This window comes from Typopeltis vanoorti, chromosome 4 (genome assembly GCF_054136105.1).
Source record: "Typopeltis vanoorti isolate ZY-2024b chromosome 4, IOZ_Tvanoo_1.0, whole genome shotgun sequence".
In the NCBI taxonomy this organism is placed as follows: Eukaryota; Metazoa; Arthropoda; class Arachnida; order Uropygi; family Thelyphonidae; genus Typopeltis; species Typopeltis vanoorti.
The window spans coordinates 76,943,581-76,969,051 of NC_143552.1; the positions used below are offsets into that span (position 1 = coordinate 76,943,581).

General features: G+C 35.9%; 1 protein-coding gene across 1 annotated transcript in view; it reads right to left on the minus strand.

The window, feature by feature from the left end:
* Positions 1-25,471, minus strand: part of LOC150107422 (transcription initiation factor TFIID subunit 1-like) — a 960,372-nt gene that overhangs the window by 907,101 nt on the left and 27,800 nt on the right. The window contains exon 2 of the mRNA XM_090391850.1: positions 1,992-2,109. Coding sequence (XP_090247976.1) covers positions 1,992-2,102 — 111 coding nt within the window. The 5' untranslated portion in view covers positions 2,103-2,109. The remainder of the gene's footprint in view (positions 1-1,991; positions 2,110-25,471) is intronic.

A 25,471-nucleotide genomic window follows, 5' to 3' on the forward strand; every position in this document is an offset into this window, starting at 1 on the left:
CCACTAGCTATATCATCTTCTGTCAGTCATATTTCACTAATGCCGATAACCTGTGGCCAGGAAGAGCCAACCAAGGCCAAAAATTCGTCCTTCTTGTTCCTAATACTCCTGTCATTAGTATACACGAAATGCAGAAGCCGTTAGTCCCACCCCCTATCTTGATGCCTTATACTAACTATCCCATTCTGATTTGTTGTCCTTCGTACTAGCTCGGACATATTATACACATTCTTACACTCAACTGCCTCCCTGAAGACTGCATATCCCCCCCCCTCTTAATAACTGTAGTTTCCCTGATTCTGCACATCCACTTTCACTTCATTCAGCAACACTTTTTCCAGTCTCCGCACACTAAATCCATTCAGATGCAAACCATCCATCTTATATAAATCCTTTTGCCCATCAAACTCACTCCACATGTCCACAAACTCCACACCACTCCTCCTGCATAACCTGCACATAGAGTCATTTGTAATTATGGCCCTCCTTCTCAACTCTTCTCTGTCATACCACGGCAACAGACTGAGTATACTAACTCTCTCATGCTTTTCTTTTGCTATCTCAAGTAATTCCTTAAAGTCCTCTCATAGCAATTTTTTCTCCTTTTAAATCATTTCCTGCTACTACTATCATTTCTTTCACCCTCTGCTTTTGTGCTCTAATAGACTCACATCCTTAATTTTTGCACCCAGTAAGTACGATTTTAACAAACTCTCATCTATTACACCTCTTACTAATGAATCACCGTACAACACTCACTCCTTCATTTTTCTTACACTCCCAATCATACTCTCATTTTTCTTATCATACATTTGCTTTTCATTAGCTGATGCGTTCGGTAAACAATTTTACAATCGCTCCAGCTTCGCCCTATGTATCACTTCAAGCAACCATGCTATCTTACTCATTACAACTAGCTCTTCATTTTTTTTATCCTTTAAACCATTTTTACTTTCACTCTTACTTTCAACAACCCTCTCAAAGCTATCTGGTATCTGTATTTTTACTTTCACTCTTACTTTCAACAACCCTCTCAAAGCTATCTGGTATTGCATCGCAAATTCCTATCATATCACTATTTTCTATCACATTCTGGCTTCCAAAAATGACATCAATCTCACGACCTGAGACACACTTCAAATCCTCACTTTCCTTACACTTTCGGCACACATTCCCACAACTATCATTAACGAACCAAACTTCAGCCGCTCTCAGCAAAAGCATACATCCCGCAGATGTTACACTGAACAAACTCCCTTAAGTTAAAATTCTTAAATAAAGATAGCAATGATTGGGATGCCATTGTTTTTCTTCATTGGTGCCATGTGCTATGCTATCTATTGCACCTTATCAAAATACTAATTTAAATAATGCAGAAATCACACCAAAAATCACACAGACATACTAAGTTACCAAAAATAAACAATACTACTTAAGATTCAGACATTCTTACTTAAACATTTCAATTAAAAACAAATTCAATTTTAATGCATTTACATATGCACTACGTAATTTCACTGAAGCTTTTAACTTTTCATAACATATATACAGGATAGAACTCTAAGTATTATCAATACTGCTGCTAATATAAAAATGAGATTTACTGATAATCACAGAAAGTAATCTGAACTAACACAGCTTTGAGGACTCAGAAATATCAGTTCACTGAAAAACCAAATTAAGTCTTCAGCGTAAATACAGAACACAAATAATGCTCTGTGTTGGTCATCGTAAACCAGCCAACAATAAACAACTTCGATATGAGATGATCTATAAATACGCAAAAAATTAATGTACATGCAAGTCTCTTCGAGGAAGAGTCCAATTTCATGTACATCATGATAACAGCATTTTTACAATGGTAAAGAATAAGAATTTTTCAGCAAAAAAATAGCAAATTCAACAGCTTCATGATCAGAATTCATAATGTTCATAAAAATGTTTATTAATGTAAAACATATGAAGTTGCAAATATTTAAAATGATACTTACAGGATCAAGTAAATCATTTTCTAGCTGTCCTGATTCATCGATGTTACCAAATAAGAATCCTGTTAGAGAAAGCCTTTCTCTTTCTCCTTCACCTTCTTCATCGCTGTCCATTGTTAATCTATAAAAATAGTTTATTCATGATATCGCTGTTAAGTAAAATTGACAACTTAAAATGTGGTTTGTTGCAAAAAAGAAAATCCTTATACAAAAGCAAGCATAAAATGGACAGAAATCACAAAAGGCACCTTGTGTTCTAGTATTGATTTAAACTAAATCCTGAATTTCATTAAAATCCAAATAAAGTGAGTGTTATATATGCATGTATTTAATATAATAACTAATACAAGTGCTTAATGTTTTCATTCCAATATTTCAATAATATTAAGTCTGATGTTTTCCATTCAAATATCTCAGCAATATCCAATAAGAAATTTGCAATAAAAAAAACCCTATATACATACAGATAAATACTGATTTAAATAAGAATAAAATTAGGTCAATAAATTTCCACAAAAATCACAAATATACTTATGGTATTAAAAACAACATTTAAAATAATTAAAATGCTGTTTTTAACACCATAAAATAAGGTGTAATTTATTACCAGTATTTCCATACAATTATCACTATATCATCATCAAAGCCAGTCCCAAGTGACTTCTCCAACATGGAAAGTGCAGTCACCAAACAGCCCATCTTTCCTATACTTTAGAAGCATGGAAATTTTTCAAATCTGATCACTGCCCAGTCCTTAATGTCAGTTATCTACTTCCTCCTCCCCTTATTTAAATACCAACTGTTAGGGACATTTGTAGCATTTCATAATGTTTGATCATCATAATGTGACTGCAGTAACTGATTTTTATTAATTCTCTCTCTCTCTATATAACTGATTTTTATTAATTCTCTCTCTCTCTCTCTCTCTCTCTCTCTCTCTCTCTCTCTCTCTCTCTATATATATATATATATATATATATGTTAAAGATACCAAGTAATTTTAAACCTGGTTTTACTCCATTTCCCAAGTAAACAAACAGACTAAAAGTCAAGTTTGCGCCTGCAATTGATGCAAGTCTAACTGATCCCACAGGTAGTGCAGGACCAGGGCAACTCGTGGCAAAGGTGGAACAAGCTCCGATCACTAATCTTAATATTTACCCTTAATGCCAAAACACATCTCCAAGAAGGGGATATATGATGTTTTGTATTAAAGGCAAGGGGCCACTACCCAGACCGGTTTCGACCTTTATTGAGGTCTCGTCAGTGGGAGCTAGGCTAGAAATACCAAGATTTAGTCATACCGAGCTTGTAAGTATTTCGCCAAAACAAGTTACCATAAGGTGTTTTAACCTTATTAAATAAAAATCTCTGGAGGAGATATAAATGTAGGAAGTATTTTTACCTTGGGTATAAATATGTTAAAGATACCAAGTAATTTTAAACCTGGTTTTACTCCATTTCCCAAGTAAACAAACAGACTAAAAGTCAAGTTTGCGCCTGCAATTGATGCAAGTCTAACTGATCCCACAGGTAGTGCAGGACCAGGGCAACTCGTGGCAAAGGTGGAACAAGCTTGTTCGGAGCTTGTTCCACCTTTGTTGAAACTGTGTGAAATTGCACAAGTGGTGAACTTGAGTAAGTCCATTGTTTAGGAAATTGTTCGACGTCCTTGGCTTTCGAAAGATGTACACCCACTGGGTGTCCTGACAACTGTCAGAGAAGCACAAGGCAACACTGGGAATGTGTCTGGAGAATCTGTTGAGATACAGCAACAAAGGTGAGGATTTTGTCGCCCATCTAGTTATAGGAGATGAAATGTGGGTTCATCACTTTACTCTAGAGAGCAAACAAGACTCAATGACCTGTAAACATCCACAATCTCCTGTGTGTAAAATATTCAAAACTGTTCCCACTGTCCAAAAAGTCATGATCCCAGGAATTTTGTTGGCGGACTTCTTGCTGAAGAGAGGAACAATCAATGCAGAGTTTCACTGTGCATTGTGACATTCAGCCCAATCAACTAAAAATCAGTAAATGACATATCCTTTCTTTCATGCTTATACGGTGATCAGAATACATCATGGAACTTATGGATACAACTACCGTGTTAGAGTAAAACTTTAATTTAATATAAACCAAAATATACACTCGAAATTTCGACCTTCACATTAAGGTCATTTTCTGGCGTATACGTATATATACAAAGAAACAAGCTGCACTACAATCTATATGGCATGCTAAAGTTACTCAATCAACCGTTAAAACAATTTGCCTGACCTCTGGTGTTAAAAAAAAAAAAAAAAAAAAAAAAAAAAAAACACTACATCAAAGCTAGAGTCCTGTTATTATTATTATTATCTATTAGGTTACAAAGTTAAATTAAGTGAAGAGTAACATGTTTATACAGAAAATAACAGATAAATAAATAAATAAATAAAAATAAAGTTACTTATATAAGTATACATATAAATTGTAACAACTGTTATGGATACTGGCCAACAAAAGATGAAAAATTACTTACAGGGTTTGCTGAAAACTAAGTGGGCTGAATGTGTCAAAATTTCACAGGCTTCTTTAAATTTTTGTTCATACCAAGTTTTTGTATGATGCAAAGAACAAGTCCTTTTCCAATCAATTTGATGTAGGGTGTTAAGAGCATGATCTGAGAGGCCTGCTTCACCAAAATTATTATATTTAATGCGTTGTGTTCTTTTTTACAGATAAGGATTGCACACCCAGCTTCCCCAATATAAGGTAAGTTACAGGTGCAATAGATGCAATAAATTCCAGGGTGTGCCAATGGGAGGAGAGGATCCTTAGAGGTGTTGAATATGTGTTTTTTTTTATTTTAAAGGTGGTTTAAAAGTAGTATTAAGATTATAATGATGTAGGATTCTATTGATTTTTCCTGATAATGTAAGGGAGTGTTGTGGTTTTACTGTATTCTATATTACTTTTTGATGAAGTTTTATGAAGAATTTTATTAATAGTATTTTTGCTATATCCATTATTTATAAATGTATTGCTAATAATTTTTAATTCTTGTTTAAGAGCTTTTTCATTAGAGGAAATTGTTATAGCTCTGTTTTTGAGGGTGCTGATGACTCCAAATTTTTTTCAAAGGATGGTGATATGAGTTAGCATATATATATTGGCCGATGTGTGTAGGCTTGAGGTAAACAGTGAAGGATAGACTGCCTGATGGAAGACGTGCGAGTAGTGTATCCAGGAATGGGAGCGAATTCTGATTTTCAATTTCAATAGTAAATTGTATGTGCTCATGTTGTTTGTTCAGGTGGCTAAGGAATGTGTTTAACATTTGGCAGCCAGATAACGAAAACATTTTCAATGTATCTAAGCCAAACTGTAGGTTTTAGAGTAAAGGAACAGTTGTTGCAATTTATATGCATACTTATATAAGTAATTTTAGTTTTGTTTATTTATCTGTCATTTTCTGTATAAACACTCTCCACTTAATTTAACTTTGTAACCTAATAGATAATAATAACAAGAGGACTCTAGCTTTGATGTAGTGAGGTTTTTTTTTTTTTTTTTTTTTTTTTTTAACACCAGAGGTCAGGCAAATAGTTTCAACGGCTGATCAGTAACTTTAGCATGCCACGTAGATTGTAGTGCAGCTTGTTTCTTTGTATATATACACTCATATACTCCAGAAGATGACCTTAATGTGAAGGTTGAAATGTTGAGTGTATATTTTGGTTTATATTCAACTAAAGTTTTACTCTAACACAGTAGTTGTATCCATAAGTTTCAAATTGCATAAATTAGATGAAATACTTTCCTAAAATATAAATTAAAACATTTAATTTTTGTTTTAGCTCAAAAATTTTAAGTTCAATGGCCTATTGTAATTAATAAATAAAACAGAAACCTAACTGTTTGATAGTTTTAATACAATGGTTAATCCAATCTGCATAGTCTAGCGTGTCTCAAAGTGCGTCTCAGGCTAGTTGGTCAGTCGTTCATGTCGGATGAATGATCAAAGTTTTTTGGAGAGGAAAAAACTTGCCATTTCCTTATGCACTTAGATAACATACCTTAATAAAAGGCCTTAATAAAGATTATTTACATCCCAGATATTTTCGAATCCCAACATCCTTTTGAAACAAAGAGCATATAAAAACAACTGTTACAATTATCAAACAATCACATTTAAAATGTCTTTTGTTTGTAAAACATAAAGCAATCATTACTATTAAATTTGTATGCTCAAGGAGTAAACAGAATATGATGATAATGCTACATGAAAAATTTAAATCATTACTAAATTCTCATCAACAATTATTCTACAAATTCATCTGCTATCTGTCAGGACTGCAGTATTGTCAGATTTGATATTTCAATCTGCATCCAATCTCCCTAGATCCTGGGCTTCCTCTGCATCCTTTTCCTGGTATCCTTGCTAAATTCCCTTCCCGTTCTGTTGCTCTGCTCACACATTACAGAATGCTAACAATGTCAAGTTCCTTCTTAATATCTTCATTTTTTTTATATGATTTTGCCAATGATGCCATCTGTTTGCTCCACAAACGTTTTCTGAGAACGCTCACATCTGTGGTCACTAGTCTTCAATCAAATGCTTCTCAGACCCCATAAGTTAAAATTGGTTTGAACACGGCCTGGTATACAGTTATTTTAGTATTTCAAATAATTTCTCTCTTACTGAATAACAATTTGTTCAGATGACTCACATATACCTGCTCAGCTTATTCTGGTTTTCAATTTCTATATTTAATCTGCCATATTCACTAAAAATTGTGTATAAATAGCTGAAATATTTTAATTGTTCTACAGGTTCCATTTAAGATACAACTGATGTTCTCAACTTCCCTACCTATTTACAGTCTTTTTAGCATGACATCAACTTTTTATAGTTGATTTTCATGCCAAATTTGTTACAGCTGTTATTATTATTATTAAGAGGGATGGAAGGGGGTGGTGAAGCGCAATACATAGCCTCTTCCACTCAAATGTCAACCTAACCTTATCGTGGTTCATCCTGTCCTAAAAGTACAAACGAGGCACTGGTAACAAAGTATGGGCAGTGTTATATCGTGTTCTGTTATATCTAATTATATCAATCTTATCAACTGTGCCATTTGTTATAACTTATTATTTATTTTATCTTTAATTCTTATTTAATTTAATCTTTTATTCTCGTAAAAACTTTTAAACTTTATTCTATACTTATTTCGTTTCTTTTACTTAAATCTCTCCCCTTTTTAAACAAGCAGTTCTTTGGCCTCTCTATAGCTTAACCACGTGTAGGTTACTTAATGTTTAGGGCTTTGTCCTTGTATGGGACGTGACCATTAACATATCTTCTGAGACAGTCCACCCGATAAGCATTGACAAATTTATATTTTAACTGCGCCAGCCAATACCGAGGATAGATAAGACTCTTATCCAGGATGGCTCTCTCAGAATGATACAAAGTAATTAAACTATAATAAAATTTAATCTCTGTCCACTAAATTCTCACATGCAGTCGTGGTCCGCTTTGTTTAATCATACACGTGGGTTCTTCCCGCTAAGTTCGATAGTAATTTTATGAGTGGCTGTTTGAATTCATATACTAAATCAGGTCAGGCAGGTAATAAGAAACATATTTATTAATAAAAGAAATTATACAAGTAAGCATTACTACTAAGTAATCTGAATCATTCTCAAGTAATATCTTTGGTTCAATACTACTAAACAAAATACATGAACAAACTTGCTTTCATTAACACTTATCACACTTTCTACACTCAGGTGGTCACTAGTTATATTATCTAACACATTACTACTAATTCATATAGAATAAACATGGCCTTTCTAGGCAGACAGTTCTCAAACAAAATGGGCCTATGCCAAGTTGTAGACAGTATCTTAAAGTTCCATGGAATAAGTCCACTACACAAAAGTGTTCTCTAGAAAGCACACAATTCCTCAACTGAAAAATATATCACAAGAGTCTATGTTACCGTTCCTGGAATGACACTCAATGCTTTCTTCTGCCTTGTCTAGAATATCAGGGCTTCTTCTCAGTCTGCTATCCGTCTGGTCACCTACCACAAACTGTACGGCCGGATTCTCCGTGGGAAGGACGATATGGCTTAAGAGCTTAGCCAGAACGGACGGCATCTGCTTGGTTCTTCCGTCGCACGACATAACACAGTTATCCTAGTCCAAGGAAATAGCTAGCCCTATTTGGTATGCTACGACATATGCCTCATACCTCCCACGACCACCTGGAACTTCTCCGTAGGTGCGGACTGGACAAACGTCAGAGCGATCAGGAAACCGGAACCAAAAAAGCCTCGAGTGGGGGTTGCTTGACCCTTTTGTTTTCTTTCTCTTCTCGGCGTTTCTCGGCTATCGCGATGCCTGCCAACGCGGTCACGTGGGTTTACATCATGGCGTCCAGCTCCCTCTATTACATCGCACATGCGCTTGTGTTTTTCTTGGTTGGAAAGCGCTCTGGTTTCTCTTTCTTATAACTTCTCCCCCCCCCACCGGTATACGTAACACTGGACGGTCAAAAGGTGACCCTTGGAATCTGGCTTACAGATTTTGCTACCTTATAACACATGAAATGGGGTTCTTAAATAAATTTAACACTTTAATTAATTTCTTTATCTGACCCTTATGCACAACAGGTTAGGTCTTACAATTTTCTTTCATTTGTTATACAATTTCTTACTCCTAATTTAGTGTTATATACAAAAAAATTACCTTTCCAGTATATAGCCAACACACCACATTCTCTGCCTATATTTAAATAAAGTTGTTCCTGAATAATTCATGTTAAATCTTCTTTCTTAGTTTATTCAGGACACAACAATGGGCGGTATAACCCTAACATCCTAACAGAATAAATGCTGTTAGATCTGCCTGTCAAGAGGTGTTAGGTAGCAGCCCTATCACTGAACTTACTCGATGAAGGCTAGTAACCTGACCTGGGGAAATTCAATATACTTTCAAATCTCATCCAAAGAAAGGCCAGGCAGATTATGGGAAAAGACCACAATTCAGAAAAAGGAGCAAAATTGGAAAAAGGAACACATAATAAAGATCACAACATGGAATGTGAGAAGCATCCCTTACAAAGAAGAGGAACTTGATCAACAATTAAACCAAGCTGACATAAAGATATGTATAGTAACAGAAACAAAACAAAAAAAATCAAAAAAGATACAAAAGAAACAGCTATATATCAAACTACAGTGGGGTAAAAAAAAAAAAAAAAAGAAGAAAGAATAAAAGCAGGTATAATGATTATGGTACATAAATTTCTAAAGAACAATATTGTATATTATAACTATTTGAAAGAAAGACTAATAGAAATTGGACTGAAGACATTAAGAGGCCACATAACAATAATTGGTGCATATGCACCAGAAGAGGGGAAAGAAGAAGACAGTAATATATTTTATAAAGAATTACAGAATGCAATAGATGAAGAAAACAAAACTGACTATTTACTACTAGCAGGAGATTTAAATGCCAAAATAGGAAACAAAAAATACAAAACAAACATAGGTAAATTTTGGTGAAGATACATGTAATCAAAATGGTCACAGACTGTGAGATTTTGTCATTTTATAATGTTATGAGAATAATGAATTCAGTGTTTAAGTACAAGGAAATAAACATAAATAAATATCAGTTTCTAGTCAGCCAGAGGATGCAAATCAGTAATTGACTATATTATCACAAATTTTAAATTAGCAGAGTTAATTTTAGACCTTAAACTGTGATCATTATATAGTATCAGCAAAATTTCAATTTAAACCAAAATGGCTAAAAATGCACAAAAGTGAAGATTCTTATCAACCGAGTTACAAAATTTCTTCATTACAGGATCCCCATATTTGACAATATCAAAAATGCACAAACTTAAAAACAGAAACTACACATGAATCAAGTAACACAGAAGAGGAATGGGAAAATTTGAAATTAATTCTCACAAAAACAGCAACAGAAAGCTTAGAAATAAAGCACAAATGGATCAGAAAAAGAGGACTACAACATTGGAACAAAGAAATAAAAATATAATAAAAACAAACACATGTGGCCTTTATTGATTATGAAAAACCTTTGAAAAACAGCTTGTCCTGAAAATACTTAGGGTGCAAACTTTGTTTGCTTACACTTGGATAAAGGATTAAACCAAGTATATAATTTGTTGGTATCTTTAATTTATGGTATAAAAGTGGAAAACCTTCCACCATGAACAAAGAAATAAAAGAAAAGATAAAAATACAAACAAAAGATAGAGAAAAATGGATGACCTATTTCCAAAATCTTTGAACAGATGAAAACAATGAAATAAAATTTTAAAAAAACAAAGAATGACCTAACAGAAAATATTATAATGTTAGAACTGAAAAAATACATTAAAGAAGATAAAAAATAGGAAAACATCAGGGGAAGACAATATAAATATGGAACTATACAAAAATCCATGTGTGAAAAATTTAATGAAAGACTTCTGAAATTTTTTAATATGGTTTGGATGTCTGGAAAAATTCTTAAATCTTGGAAAAAAGCACTAGTTATGCCAGTCTATAAAAAAGGAAATAAAGAAGATTGCAATAACTACAGGGGAATTAGTCTGCTGAATACAGGATATAAAATATATGTAGGAATATTAAAAGAGAAGCTAAGCAGTATTGTAGAGGACAAACTAATAGAAGAACAAAATGGTTTCCGAAAATGTCGATCCTGCATAGATCCAATTTTTACTTTAAAATTATTAATAGAAATGAGAAAGAATTTCAAAAAGAAACACACGTGGCCTTTATTGATTATGAAAAAGACTGAAAAAATTAATAGACAAAAATTGTTTCAAATATTAACCGATTTAAATATACCAAACCAACTTTTACAATCCATTCAAGAATTCCATTCTCAGATGTGTTCTGATTTAAGTGCTGTTTTTCTGGTATATATTTCTTGAAGAGTATGACAAGGATGTACCCTCTCACTTCTGCTTTTCAATATATATATATAAAAAGATAATCCGAAATTTGAAACATTTTATGTCCCGTTTTTTGTCTCTTAATTGTTTTGAGCTGGGTTAAGCTGATAAGCCGATAAAGTCGTTAAGCTGATAAGCCGAAATTTGAAACGTTTCACTTCCAACAATGTGTGTGCTTTCACGAGACAACAATTTGTTGGATGTTTCAAAACAATGGAGAACCGGCTTACCAGCCTGGAACTCGGGGGGGGGGGGGGGGGGGGGGGCATAGCCGCCAAGGGGCGGGGACCCCCAAGGTGTGTATATATAAAATTATAACAATCTGGAAACAGTATAACCCATTTGGTATAAAAATAACCTCACAAATGAAGATACATTGGAAGATACTGAGCTACATCAGAAGATGACTTACAAAAACTATTAAATCATTAAATGATATCTTAAAACAATATAATATGACAATATCTACAGAAAAAACAAAAATAATGGCATTCAAAAGAAACAACCCAATAAAAAGTAAAATAGTGATTGACAATAAAATATTAAAACAAGTAAATACTTTCAAATACTTGGGATGTGATTTATCATACAAAGAAGAAAAAGACATAGACACTGAAATATCAAACTTTATCAAAGTAAATGGCATAATAAATAATTTATTTAAGCCATCCCTAGTACAAAAACACATAGAATCAGACTATATAATGTCTTATCAAAACCAACTCCACAATACGGATGTGAAACATGGACCATAAAAAGGAAAGATTAAAAATGAATTCAAACCACAGAAACGAAATTTCTCAGATAAACAGTTGGATATACCAAGTGGGACCATAAAACAAATGAAGAAATTTTACAATCCCTGAAGATAAAACCAATAAGACAGTATAAACAAAAACGGATATAACATTTAAATTGAATGGACAACAGCAGACTAACAAAAATATTATACAGATATAAAACAAAAAGAAGAAGAAATAGGAAAATAGGAAAAAGAAGAATTGGAAGACCAAGAAAGAGATGGCATGAGACTGGAACAAGCCATCTGGGCTAAAATCCATGTTAGGAAGAAGAAGAAAGATTATTATTAAGAGAGACCTCCAAGGAGTCAGAGACTAATAAAGGGAGGTCACATACTACATGCACCAGCTGACATAGTTATTGAATTCATTCACACTACTTGAACACACAACAGCCAATGGCAATCACACACCACTCTATGAGAGACAAATCTAGATCTCACCCGTTTCTTACAGCATTCATTCAGATCTCAAGTTCCTTCTGTCACATGCTGAAGAGGTTGTCTTACAAGCTCAATTTCATTCTTCTCGTGGGACCTTACTGCTACCAATCAATGGATAATTAAAGTCTCACATCATGATTACTCTTTCACATCCATCGTCTCTATTTGGTGATGAATTTTTGCATCACCAAATTGTAGTTTTTTTGCATCACTCAGATTGTAGTCACACAGACTACAATCTGAGGTACCAACGTATTGACCAAAGAAAAAAAATTCTATTTTGTTTCTGAGCTACTTGCATACTTTTTTTTTTTGTATACTCTTGTCTGTAGTCTGTGTGGCACAGTTGGACAACTTGTAGATCTCTGTTATTATCTAGTGTCTTATTCATGCAGACATTTTTTGAACATGCTAGAATGGTTTATTCCAGACGAACACAAAATTTAAATATGTCATGCAAATTATGGAAACAATTACCATGTTAGAGTATAACTTTAGTTTAATATAAACCAAAATAAATACTGGTTGTTTCGACCTTCACATTAAGGTCATCATCTGGAGTATACAGATATATACAAAAAAACAAGCTGCACTATAATTTATAAGGCATGCTAAAGTTACTGACCAACCATTATAACTATTGGCCTGACCTATGGTGAAAGAAAAAAAAAACTTACTACATCAAAGCTAGAATCCTATTATCATCCATTAGGTTAAAATTAAATTAAGCTAGACAGCAACATGTTTACAAAAAGGAAAAAATTAATAACTAATAAATAAATAAATAAAATTATTACTTATATAAGTATACATATAAATTACAGCAAATTGGTATGGATAGTGGCCAATAAAAGCTGAATAATTGCTTCAAGTCCTAAAGTCAGGGTTTGCTAGAAAGTAAGTGGGTTGAATGTGTGCCATTCAAATTCTTGGGATTTTTATGCCACCATTATTGTTAAGATTGGGGTAGTTAATCAAAATTTCACAGATTTCTTTAAATTTCTGTTCATTTCAGGTTTTTGTATGAGCAAGTACTTTTCCAGTCAATTTGGTGTAGAGTGTTAAGCACATGATCTGAGAGGCCTGCTTCACCAAATTTTGGTGAAGCAGGCCTCCATAATTTGCATGATGTATTCTGATCACCATGAAAGCATGAAGGAAAGGACAAAATTTCAATCATTCACTCCTCATAATTATTTCCATAATAATGTCCATTCCTATTATTAACATAGTAACATAACATTGTTGCTCTAACACACAGATTCTCACCATTCCTCCCATTATAATTCAGTTTCCGTGACTCAATTTAGTTAAGGAATATACATCTACAATATTTTGGAGGCTTTTCAACTTGGTTATACTATAAATTAAAGATGCCAAGAAATTATATTCTTGGTTTAATCCTCTATCCAAGTGTATGCAAACAAACTTTGTGCCTAAAGTATTTTCAGAACAAGGCAATTTGCACATAGAGGCTAACGACTTCGGATCACTTGCCTTAGTATCCCATAATGCAACACACATCATTATGGACATGTATAATGCTATGCATTATGGGAAGGGTCACTACCCAGTCTAGTTTCAACCTTTATTGAGAGCAAACAATTTTAATAAGAAGGTGACACCTTTTGGCTACTCGTATATGGAAATATGGCTTCTGCATTACTTAAACCTTGGTATCACCTCTGGGTCTGGCTCCCACTGATGAGACCTCAATAAAGATCATAACCAATCTGGATAGTGATCTCTGCCATAATGCATAGCATTATTCGTGTCTGTAAGGATATGTGCTCTAGATTATGCAGGGCCAGCCCAAGGAATTTTGTCGCCCTGTGCAATCGCATATTTTGCCATCTCTTCCTCCTAAAAAACTCTTTTAATGACATTTTAAAGCCATGATGTTAGCTACACTTCAACATGTCTGATTATAAATTCTAAATAGTAGCATGAATGAATGAAAATTCATAAGTTCATTCATATGAATGAAAATTCATTCATATGAATGAAAATTCATAAGTTAATGAAAAATGATCATAAACAATTTTTTTAAAAAAAAGAGAGAGACAATTAACCCTTTAATGGCAGAATTCTGTTCTGAAAAGGTGCATCTGCATGGGTAATTAAAATCGAGCAATTTTACTTTACACAAAGTAAATGCACCTGCTGTAAATTTTAAGTAAATTATAACAAAATGGCAATTATTAAAAGTGAGTTTATTTGAAAAATTTGAAATTTCAATGCTCCATAATTCATTAATATCACAAATACTATCAACATAACCTAAAAAATATTGTTTTTATAATGTATTGCTATTAACTTACATGTAAGTAATGCTCATCACATCATGTAGAATGAAGAACTGCTAAATCACAAACACATAACTATGGTAAATATAATTTTTTTAGATTTTAGAACACGTGTCATGTCTTAACCTAAGTTAATTTACATTTTCACTGTTAAAATGTAAACCTACTTTAAAACAAAACTTTTCTTGCTTTCATATTCGCAAAATCACAAATAAGGCAGTGTAGTCTAATTTCTGAAAGATTTCATGTTCAATTGAAATCATGACAAGACTTTTCAATCGAGTTTCGGCCAATGTAGAATGTAAATAAGTTTTAATAAGATGTAGTTTTGAAAGACTACATTCGCCGCTTGCAACTGTTAATGACATTAACATTCTTAACACTACTGCAACATTAGGAGCAAAGTAATTTTCAACTATATAACATAGCACTTCAATTGGCAGAGTGTTTTCTGGTACTAAGTGGGAAACTACTCTCAATTCATCAAATAGCTCAATGGCATCGATGTCTCTATTTTCTTGATGAATTAGAATACCTTCTAGATCATAAAATTTGTTTAAAAGCTCATTTGTAGCCTGATTTCAATTTAGGAATATTATATAAAAAAATATGTGAACTGTGGTATTCCAACTGCCCAAATCTTTTGTAGATAGAACTCGTTGCTACATCAATAATAAGAAAGAAAAACTTAATTTTAAATTTAATTTTGGAATCAGAAATAGGCTCATCTTTTGCTTCATAATCAAATTCTGCCAACCTCCTCTAGTACTTAGAAATGGTTTCAAATTAGGATCAGCTTCAACTTTTTTTAGCTAATGTTGTAGCATCTACAAGAAAATTTTGAAATGATTCATCATTTCTGATATTCTCAAGGCTTTGGAGAACATTTCTTGAAGTAGATATGACAGCAGACAATTCCATTTTTATGCTTTGCAAATAATTTACTAGCAACATTAATTTCATTTAAAACATAGTGCCATATAACCAAACAACATAAAAATTTAAAATCTCTGAGCTTAAGGGCAAGAGTTTCAGCTTCATGTCTTGCCATTTTGTCCACTGACTAGTCATCAGCAATTTCTATCAATGCATCATAAAATTCGTCAATATAATATCTTAAAGTGGCTTTGATTCTAGATTTCCAGTGGATGGTACTTAGTGGCCTGGGAGTTTTAATAGTTTTTTAAGGATTCCCCAATGCAATGTTGATGCTGAGAAAAACACATAATTTCCGAAACTGTTTCAAAGAATTTATTTACGCATATGGCTTTGTGAAACTGGCAAGTGAAATGTACAATCACAATCTCCAGAAACAAATGATGAAAATCTTAACATGTAAAAGTTCATTACATAAAAGGCACAAACTGCATTCCAAATATTCCTTTTTTTAAAAAAAAAGCAAAAGTTATAATCAGGTTAGGGAAAATTATCATCCTACTGCACCAAATATGACAAGACTGCATGTTCTCTCAACACATCACAACACAAATGTAGCTGTATCCAAGGTTTTATTAGAGAGCAGTTATGATGTGTGAAAATCTTGATCCATTAGAGAAAACCCATTTCACTTTGCATCATCATCTTCTAGCATGAGGAGGAGTTCTGCTGATACTTTGATGAGGACTATGAGAGCGGCTAAGAGAATAACATCTTCATGGTGAACGGGACCTTGAATCTTCTATTTCCTCCATAACCACCACCATACCAACTACAGGCCAATGTCCAGCTGGAAAGCCAAGGCCTCACCTTGTGGATGTCCTGTAGGCCACCAAAGTGAAACTGGCACCTTGGGCAGTTGTTCACAATATGAGTAATGGTCTGAACCATGGGAGAACAATCACAATAAAGGTGGTCCAACAGCTCCCATTTATGTAATAGGGAGCCACATCTGCTCTGGTTACTTCTGATCCTGCTGATTGATGACCAAATCTTCCTAGGAAGAGCAAAACCAGGCTGCAGAGCATGGGGATCTTCTACCAGGAGGCCATTTGTTGGGAGATTGTTGGACCACTATTCTCTCCACATGTCAAGTGATGATGGCAGGGTAACTGAAGAGAGTTCGTCCATGGCCCAGAGAGGCTTTCTAGATTTTAGGCGAAGCCTAGGTGAATTTATAAGCGTCTGGTGCAGGGGCAGGAGTGGGTTGCTCATTGCTTTATTAAATTCTTTAAATGAGGCTTGTCTTTTCCGTATGTTTGGTGGAGCAATGTTAGATAGGACAGGCAGCCAGGAGAGAGGGGTGCTTCTCACTGTCCCACTAATTGTGCGCATGGTAGAGTTCAGCTGGGTGTCTATAATGTTAGTGTGAGCACTTTTTTCCCAGAGAGGGGGGGGGGCACAATATTCTGCTGCAGAGAATGCGAGGGCTAGTGCAGACGACGTTAGGACTTCTGCACAACAATCCAGGTTGTTCCAGCGAGCCTTGAAATTATATTGTTTCTCGTTTTAATTTTGTTGGATAGGTTGGTGATGTGCCTTTTATAGGTTAGGCTTCTGTCCAGGCTCACTCCAAGATATTTCGGGTGGGGCTCGTGTTCTACCATTTTTCCACAGAAAGAAAGGTTGAGGTGTCAATTTGCCTCTGCATTGTTCAGGTGAAATACTGTGGACACAGTTTTTTTTGGATTTGGTATCAAGTACCACCGCTTGAAGTACTCTTCCAGGATGTTCAGGTGTTTGATTCGAGGTTGGCAAAGGAGGTAGATTGATGTAGGATCGCTAGGTCATCAGCATACATATACTTGCTTGAGCTGGTGTGTGGTAAGTCGTACACATAGATGTTAAAAAGTAAAGGGGATAACACAGAGCCCTGAAGGAGACCGCTGTGAAGGAACCTAGGCCTGCTCTTTTTTCCACCAATATGGACCTGGATCTTTCTGTTGAATAGAATGGATTCAAAAAATGAAAGCCCTTCACTAGATGACATAGCAGCATCATTAACAAGTTCAGAGAATGAGAAGAGCAAGCTATAAAAAAGCTCTCAAGTTCAAATCCCTAAAGCATTGTTGAACTCCTGAATGTTTTGATCCATTGTCGTAACCACGGCCAAGCATATTAACGATACGAATATTCAATATCTGACAATTTTTAAGAATACAATCAGTTAAAACTGAGACTTTAGTGGCTTGTACAGGAATGAAACCAACAAAGTGCTCATGGATGTTGATATCACCTGAATCCATATTAATAATTAATGTTAATTGTTCAATATGATTTATGTCGGGAGTACAGTCTGCAACTATGCTGTAATATTTAGCATTCTACACCAGAGAAATTATTTTCCTTTTTATGGTCCCAGAGAGGACAGAAATCAATTCATTTTGAATGTTTTTCCCAAGATAATGTTGGGTCAATCTACATGATACTCTCAGTAAATGTTCAGACAGCATTATCGAATCTGGCAATTAATTCAACAAGCTTCAAAAAAATTGCCGTTATTATGAACATACAATTTATCAGATGTTCCCTGAAAGAGCAAACATTGTTGAGATAAAAACTGAACAATGGCAATTAGGCATTCTATTATGCTCCTCCAGTGCCGAGCCTCTGCATTTAACAATTTTTGTTGCATTGAATCGTTTGTCTGTTCTAATTTAAGCCTGGACAGATACAAATGTCCCCAACCATTATATCCCTCAGCAGTGAGTGAAATTTTATTTTGGTCTTGCCAGCAGATCTTTCATTACGATTTCCAGTCCTTCAGCATCACTTAAGGAAGGATTCCATCTTGATGGATCATGTTCATTTCAAGATCATCACTTAATTTTTTTGAAGAGGAAGATGTTAAATAAGTTTCATTTTCATCCTTATTGTTACTAATATCGACATTACTGGGATCACAATTAGAAGTAATTGCCATGAAGCTCAGAATTTTTGGTTTCAGTCCTTTCGCTTATTTTCTCTTGTACTACATTTTAGTACAAGAAGCTGTTTCAGTTTTTAGATATTAATGCATAGCCCTGCTTTGTTTCTAAATATTGCATTCTTTTTCCTATTGGAACATATTGGAATGCTAAAATTATTTTAAAAGCCAAATCCTAATAACTGTATCAAAAAATGTGTTATTAACAATCACTGCACAACCGTATTTATATATTTTGATTCTATTTCTTTAATTGGCTTACTCTTAACCAATTACCTCATTATGATTGTTTGGTCTCAATGGTTAAATGAGACTTAACCTCAGGTCAAGGTCAACTCACAGCCCACAATGGAATCAGAAATAAAAGCAAGATATTTCTGTTATTGTCACATTGTCTGATATTAACAATGACAGTGTGATATCAACCGCAACATAATAACATTATTTTAAATTATTAAGATTTTTAAAAAATATACAGTACAATGAAGTTTTATTATGTAAAAATTTAACTAATGGCATCCTGAAGTCTCGTTTCTACAGAGAAGGAATAAATGACTTTTTTATGATTTTTTTTTCATATAGTTTAGGCCAATTTTGTCCCCCCCCCCCCACCCAAAAAAAAAAAAACTTGTTGCCCTTGTGCAAAATGCACATGTTGCACTGTTGGTAGAGCAGGCCCTAGCATTATGGGATACTAAGAAAAGTGATCTGAAGTCTTTAGCCTCTATATACGAATTGCCTTGTCCTGAAAATACTTCAGTTGCAAACTTTGTTTGCTTACACTTGGATAAAGGATTAAACTAAAAATATAACTTCTTGGCATCTTTAATTTATTATCTATAATTTTGATATCAGTCTTAATAGCACTTTCCCTGATAATGTAATCTATACAAGTGATGAATAACAGTGGGAAGTAGAGTGTATTCTTGTGTTACCTGATTTTACATCTAATCACCTTCTGTATCTCCTTGAAATCAAACTGCTGGCTTGCAACCCAAAATATACACTACATATTGCTTGACATAATAACATTTCATTTACACCATATAATTTCAGAATTTTGAATAGCTTTTCTATTACCACCTTGTCTTATGCCTTTTCCAGATCTACAATAATGATGAATTCAAGCACCTATGATCATAAAATTCTTAATATGTACCCCTAGAGTACAGGATATTATAACACTTTAAAAAACAGTTTCACACATATAATTAAAAATTACATACGTGAAACTAGAAATTAGAATTTATTAACTCCTATTATTTCACTCACTGTAACCCAGCCACTGGGGAGGGCAAGTTAGATAATCTCAGTGGCGGTCCCAAGCCCGGATAAATGGCGAGGGTTGGCATCAGGAAGGGCATTTGGCCATAAAAAAAAACATGCCAAAACCAGGGATGAAATGTCGAATAACGGAGAAAGGACAATGGCTAGGGCGTCCTCCCCCCCGTAAGCGATGTGTAGTTCTGTCGCCGGAGGACTGTGAGAAGCGAGCTTGGGCTACCGAACCAAGGACAGGTTCGGCTAAAGAAGCGAGTCCAACAGAAAGAGAGAGCGTGTAAAGTAGGAATCGGGTCGCTGAATGTGGGTACAATGAATGAGAAGAGTAGGGAGATAGTGGGCATGATGAGAAGAAGGAAGCTGAAGATCTTGTGCGTGCAGGAGACAAGGTGGAAGGGCAACAAAGCCAAGGAGCTGGCGGAAGGATATAAACTGTTTTACAGTGGGGTGAATGAGAATGGAAGAAATGGAGTTGGAATCATCATCGACAAGGAGCTGAGTCTGTGAGGTCTGTGAGGTGTGCCAGAAGAGCAATCGGATTATGAGTGTTAAGCTTGGGATTGGAGGAAGCATGACTGTGATAATGTGTGTGGCCACGCTCCACAAGTAGGTTGTAATGAGGAGGAGAAAGAGACATTCTGGAGAGAACTAGACCAGATAGTAATGGGAATCCCTGACGGTGAGAGAGAGAGTGATCGTCGGAGCAGATCTGAATGGGCATGTAGGAAGGTGATGAAGTAGTGAAGAAAGGGTGAACGGGGGTTGGAGTAGTGGTGAAAGAAATGGAGAAGGTAAAAGAATCGTAGAGCATGCTGTGGCCTTCGACCTGGTTATAGCTAACACGTGGTTTAAGAAGAGAGTTGGACACCTGATAACTTATAAGAGCGGGGATAGGATGAGTCAGATTGACTATATTATGTGAAGAAGGAAACATCTGAGGGAGGTGAAAAACTGTAAAGTGATTAACTGAGAAAGTGTAGCAGCACAGCACAGGATGGTTGTGGTAGACTGTGATATAAAAGGGGAAAAGAAGAATAGACAGAAATGGTGGCAGAAAGATAGGAAAATAAAGTGGTAGAAATTGGAAGAGGAAGGGCCAAGGAATGAGTTTAAAGAAAAGGTATTGGAAGGAATGAAGTTACCAGAGGATGTGAAAGAATGGTGGGACATAAATAGTCAGAATATTAGAAAATTGGAGAAGAGGTGCTCTGTATAACATCAGGAAAGGGGGGCCCACCTGAGGATAAGGAGGCATGGTGATGGAATGAGGAGGTGCAATTGAAGATCAGGAAAAAGAAAGAGGCAAAGAAAAAATGGGACATGACTGGAACCAGAGCCGACAAGGAGGCATATAGATTGGTGAAGAAAAGTGCAAAGAGCTGTAGCAAGGGAGAAGGCAGTTGAAAAGGTTTATGAAGAACTGGAGAGAAACGGCGGTGAAGCTAAGTTGTTGAGAATAGCGAAAGCTAGAGATAAGGCCTCAAAAGACATAACATCAGTCAAGCAGATAAAGGATGCCACAGGAGTAGTACTACAAGAGGAGGACAAAATCAGAGAAAGATGGGAAGAATATTTTCATAATCTACTAAATGAGGAGAATCCAAGAGAGAGAGAGAGAGGTGTGAGGATGGAGAGGCAAACGAGGGATCAGTGCAGGACATAAGCAGAGAGGAAGTGTATTGGGCACTGAGAAAAGCGAAGAATGGAAAGGCTGTGGGGGCGGACCAGATACCTGGAGAAGTGTCGAGAAGCTTGGGCAGCAAAGGCGTAGACATGTTATGGGATCTGATAAGGAAAATAGCCCAACAGGAAAAGATACCAGAGGAATGGAGGAAAAGCATTCTTGTCCCAATCTACAAGGGAAAAGGAGATGTTCAAGATTGTGGCAACTATAGAGGGATCAAGCTGATGTCACACATGTTGAAGATATAGAAAAGAGTAATTGAAGGACACTTCAGAAACAAAAATTGGTGAGGAGCAGTTTGGATTTATGCCAGGAAGAGGGACAACGGATGCAATATTTGCACTAAGGCGATTGATAGAGAAATATAGGGAGATGCAGGTGGAGCTACATATGGTGTTTCTAGACCTGAAAAAGGCGTATGACAGAGTGGCTAGACAGGAGGTATGGAGGTGTATGAGGAAGAAGGGGGGGTCGGAAAAGTATGTGAGCTTGGTGAAGGAGATGTATGAGGGAGCAAAATCTCAGGTCAGATCTAGTGTTGGCATGACAGAGGGGTTCCCCATCGTTGTAGGGCTCCATCAGGGATCAGCTCTGAGTCCCTACCTCTTTGATATGGTCATGGATGTACTAGTGGAGGACGTCAAGAAGGAGGTGCCATGGAGAACGATGTTTGCTGATGATATCGTTCTCTGCGAATCATCCCGAGAGAAGCTTGAAAATACCCTGGAAGAGTGGAGAAAGGTATTGGAGGAGAGAGGCATGAAAATTAACCGGGTAAAGACCGAATATATGTCAACGGGGAGTGACGAGGATATGATCATACGACTCTAGGGTGAAAGGTTAACTTCAGGGAAGAAATTCAAGTACCTCGGGTCGGTCGTCGAGAGGAATGGTGACCTGGATGAGGAAATACAGCACCAAATAATATGCAGCTGGATGAACTTGAGGAAGATGAGCAGGGGTCCTGTGCGACAAGAGAGTGAGTTGTAAGATGAAAGGAAAGCTGTATAAGATGGTGGTGAGGCCGGCGATGCTCCATGGCGTGGAGACATGGCCTATAACAAAGGCACAGGGGAGGAAGATGGAGGTGGTGGAGATTCGGATGTTGAGATGGATGAGTGGTGTGACAAAGAAGGACAGGATAAGGAATGACTACATCAGAGGGACGGTCAAGGTGGGACCGATCAGTAAGAAGGTACAAGAAAGCAGGCTAAGGTGGTTCGGTCATGTAGAGAGAGAAGGAGCGAGGAGTATGTTGGTAAACAAGTGGGGCGTATGGAGGTGGAAGGAAGGAGGAAAAGAGGCAGGCCCAAACTCAGATGGAGGAATAAGGTGGCAGAGGATCTTAGGGAGAAAGGATGGAGTTGGGAAGATGCCCTGGACCAGAGAGTCTGGAAGAAGAAGATTAAAGATGGGAACGGCAACTCTGCTTAACATGGGATAAAGCATAGTGAAAGAAGAAGATTTCACTCACTATAATATGTCATCATTCTGAAATAGCAAGCAAAATAACCAGTTACAACATTTAAAATATTAATACAAGAATGGGTCAAACAGCAGGAATATTCTTCCAAGTGTCTCAAAAACACATGGAAATATACATAATGTTTTTTAAAGCATTATTATGTCTACCACACACATATCTAGAAAACCTCTACTTACGATAGTACTACATAAAAAGCTGCATCATTACTAACTTCCTATTGTCCATTTTCATCCAAATTAATCTGTTATCTGTCAGGATACCAATAATATTATTATTCCCAACCTCCATGAAGTCATAAGATTCATTGTTGGAGGTCCACCTTAGACAATAAAGTCAATCATACCATTCCTTAACCACACTCATCCATGATACTACCACTCTCCTTACAAAAAACTTACTTCTTAACCTCTTGTTCAAGGGATGGGCTTTGTTCCATCTGCTCATTCTGTCATATGAAAAATCTTTACAGTATCAGTTCATTAAACATCTTTCAACAGCTTCAACATCTCAAATCATATCCTCTCTCTTTATCTTCTATTCAAACTCTCTAGTTCATATATCTTCAGTTTATCCTTAAAACAAACACTATACAGTCCTGATATTGTTTTTCTCCAAGATTATTTCATCCTCTTCAAACCCTGGTTATGAAACATGAGTACAGTAACCCAGATATGGTCTCTGATCAGAACTTTATATGATGGAACCACCAGTTATCTATGCTGATCAATGTCTTTTTCAATATTATGGCAATCCTCTGGGCTGGCTTAACAACCTTCACAATATGTTCTTGGAACTTCAAATTCCAATCCATAATCACCCCAAGATCACTTGCCTCCTCTAGTTCTTCAAGTATGACCACAGAGTGCACATAAACCATGTGCATCTGGGTAACCCATATTTGAAAACCATACATTTAGCCACATTAAACTAACATTCCCCATTTGTCTTCATTTCTAGCTTAATTAAATCCTCTTGAAGAACCAAAACATCAGCACTATTACTAATAACCCTCTCAAGCTCACATTATCTGCAAACAACTGAATATTTCCTTATTGTCCAATGACAAATATCACTAAAATAAAGATTGAACAGTAATGGTCATCACAGTACTGAACACTGTTTCTAATCTTCCTATTATGTACTACTGTCCCCCCCATATACAATTATTATTATTATTATTATTATTATTATTATTATTTAGAAACACAAAGTCTATCAAGACTCGTCGAGGGGAGATCCCCCCCCAAGAAACACAAAGTCCATCATACCACTCCTTAAACTCACTGACCGTTCTCGCTCTCACCACTCCATCAGGTAATGCATTCCATGGTTCAACCACCCTCCATGCAAAGAAACCACTCCTCACCCACTTGCTCGCAGTTTCCTTTCGTAACTTCCAGGGATGGCCTCTTGTCATCATTCCTTTCCGCTGTTCAACCAAGCGAAAGAACTCCTCAGTGTCAACCCTGTAACCACCTCTCAACAGTTTAAAAGTCTCAATCATATCACCTCTCCTCCTTCTATCCACCAAACTCTGCATTCCACATTCCCTCAGCCGATCCTCATAACTATCATTGTACAGTCCTGAAACCATCTTTGTTATCCACCTTTATACCCTTTTCCACAGTTAATTTATCCCCTTCAAATCCTGGGGACCAAATCTGAGAACAATAGTCCAAGTGTGGTCTGATCAGGGTCTTATACAACGGAATGATAACTGTTTTATCTCTGCAGGTCAGTGTCCTTTTCATTATTGCAGCAATCCTCTATGTTAACTTCGCTACCTTTGCAATACGTTCCCTAAATTTCAGGTTTCTATCAATCATCAACCCCAGATCTCTTGTCTCCCCTACTTCTTGGCCCTATTGGCTACTTCTTTTTAAAAATTTAATGGCATAAGCAGTAATGTATCATTAGTTGCTATTTACGTCAAAAATATCAAACGGCTTGAACGCAGAAAACTGTTATAATGGGGGGACATTACAAAATTTATGTTTTGCAAAGTGGGCAGTGGCCCGAAAAAGTTTGGGAACCTATGATCTGGACTATTGATATGTTAAATGGTTTTGCCTGAAATCTTGCTACTATGATTTGTTCAATGACTGATTTGTAGCCTCTTGAGCTCTTTTGTTAAGAAGAAAGCCAACTCCTGCTTTGTGTCATGTCCTGACCATATTACTTTGCATCCATGGATCTCTCCAGATGATGTCCATCGCATCTTCGCCAATCTTAGTATATATCACACCGATATCTCTTCATTTCCTCACAAGTAATTCTAATTTTCCTGACATCCGGAGTGTCCGCACATTCCACATTCCTACTGATAACAGTTCTGTTAGTTTCAGTTTCTTGTTTCCTTTCGGTATCCTACTTTTCGATCCAACCCTGATCGCTTGATTGGTATTATGGGCTTTGTTGATCCGGGATCCGTACGACGTCCAAGCCGGCATGTTTTACCTGTTGATTCTCAAATCCCTCAATATCTGTTGTCTCGAATCTTATGATCAACTGTTATTACTAACCTAGCTCTCATATCTATAAGTCGAAACTGGTTTCAACACTGTGTATGCAACTAGTTTAGTGTTTTGGCAAATTTCTCTCTTATTCCATATACACTTATTCAGCTTTGCCA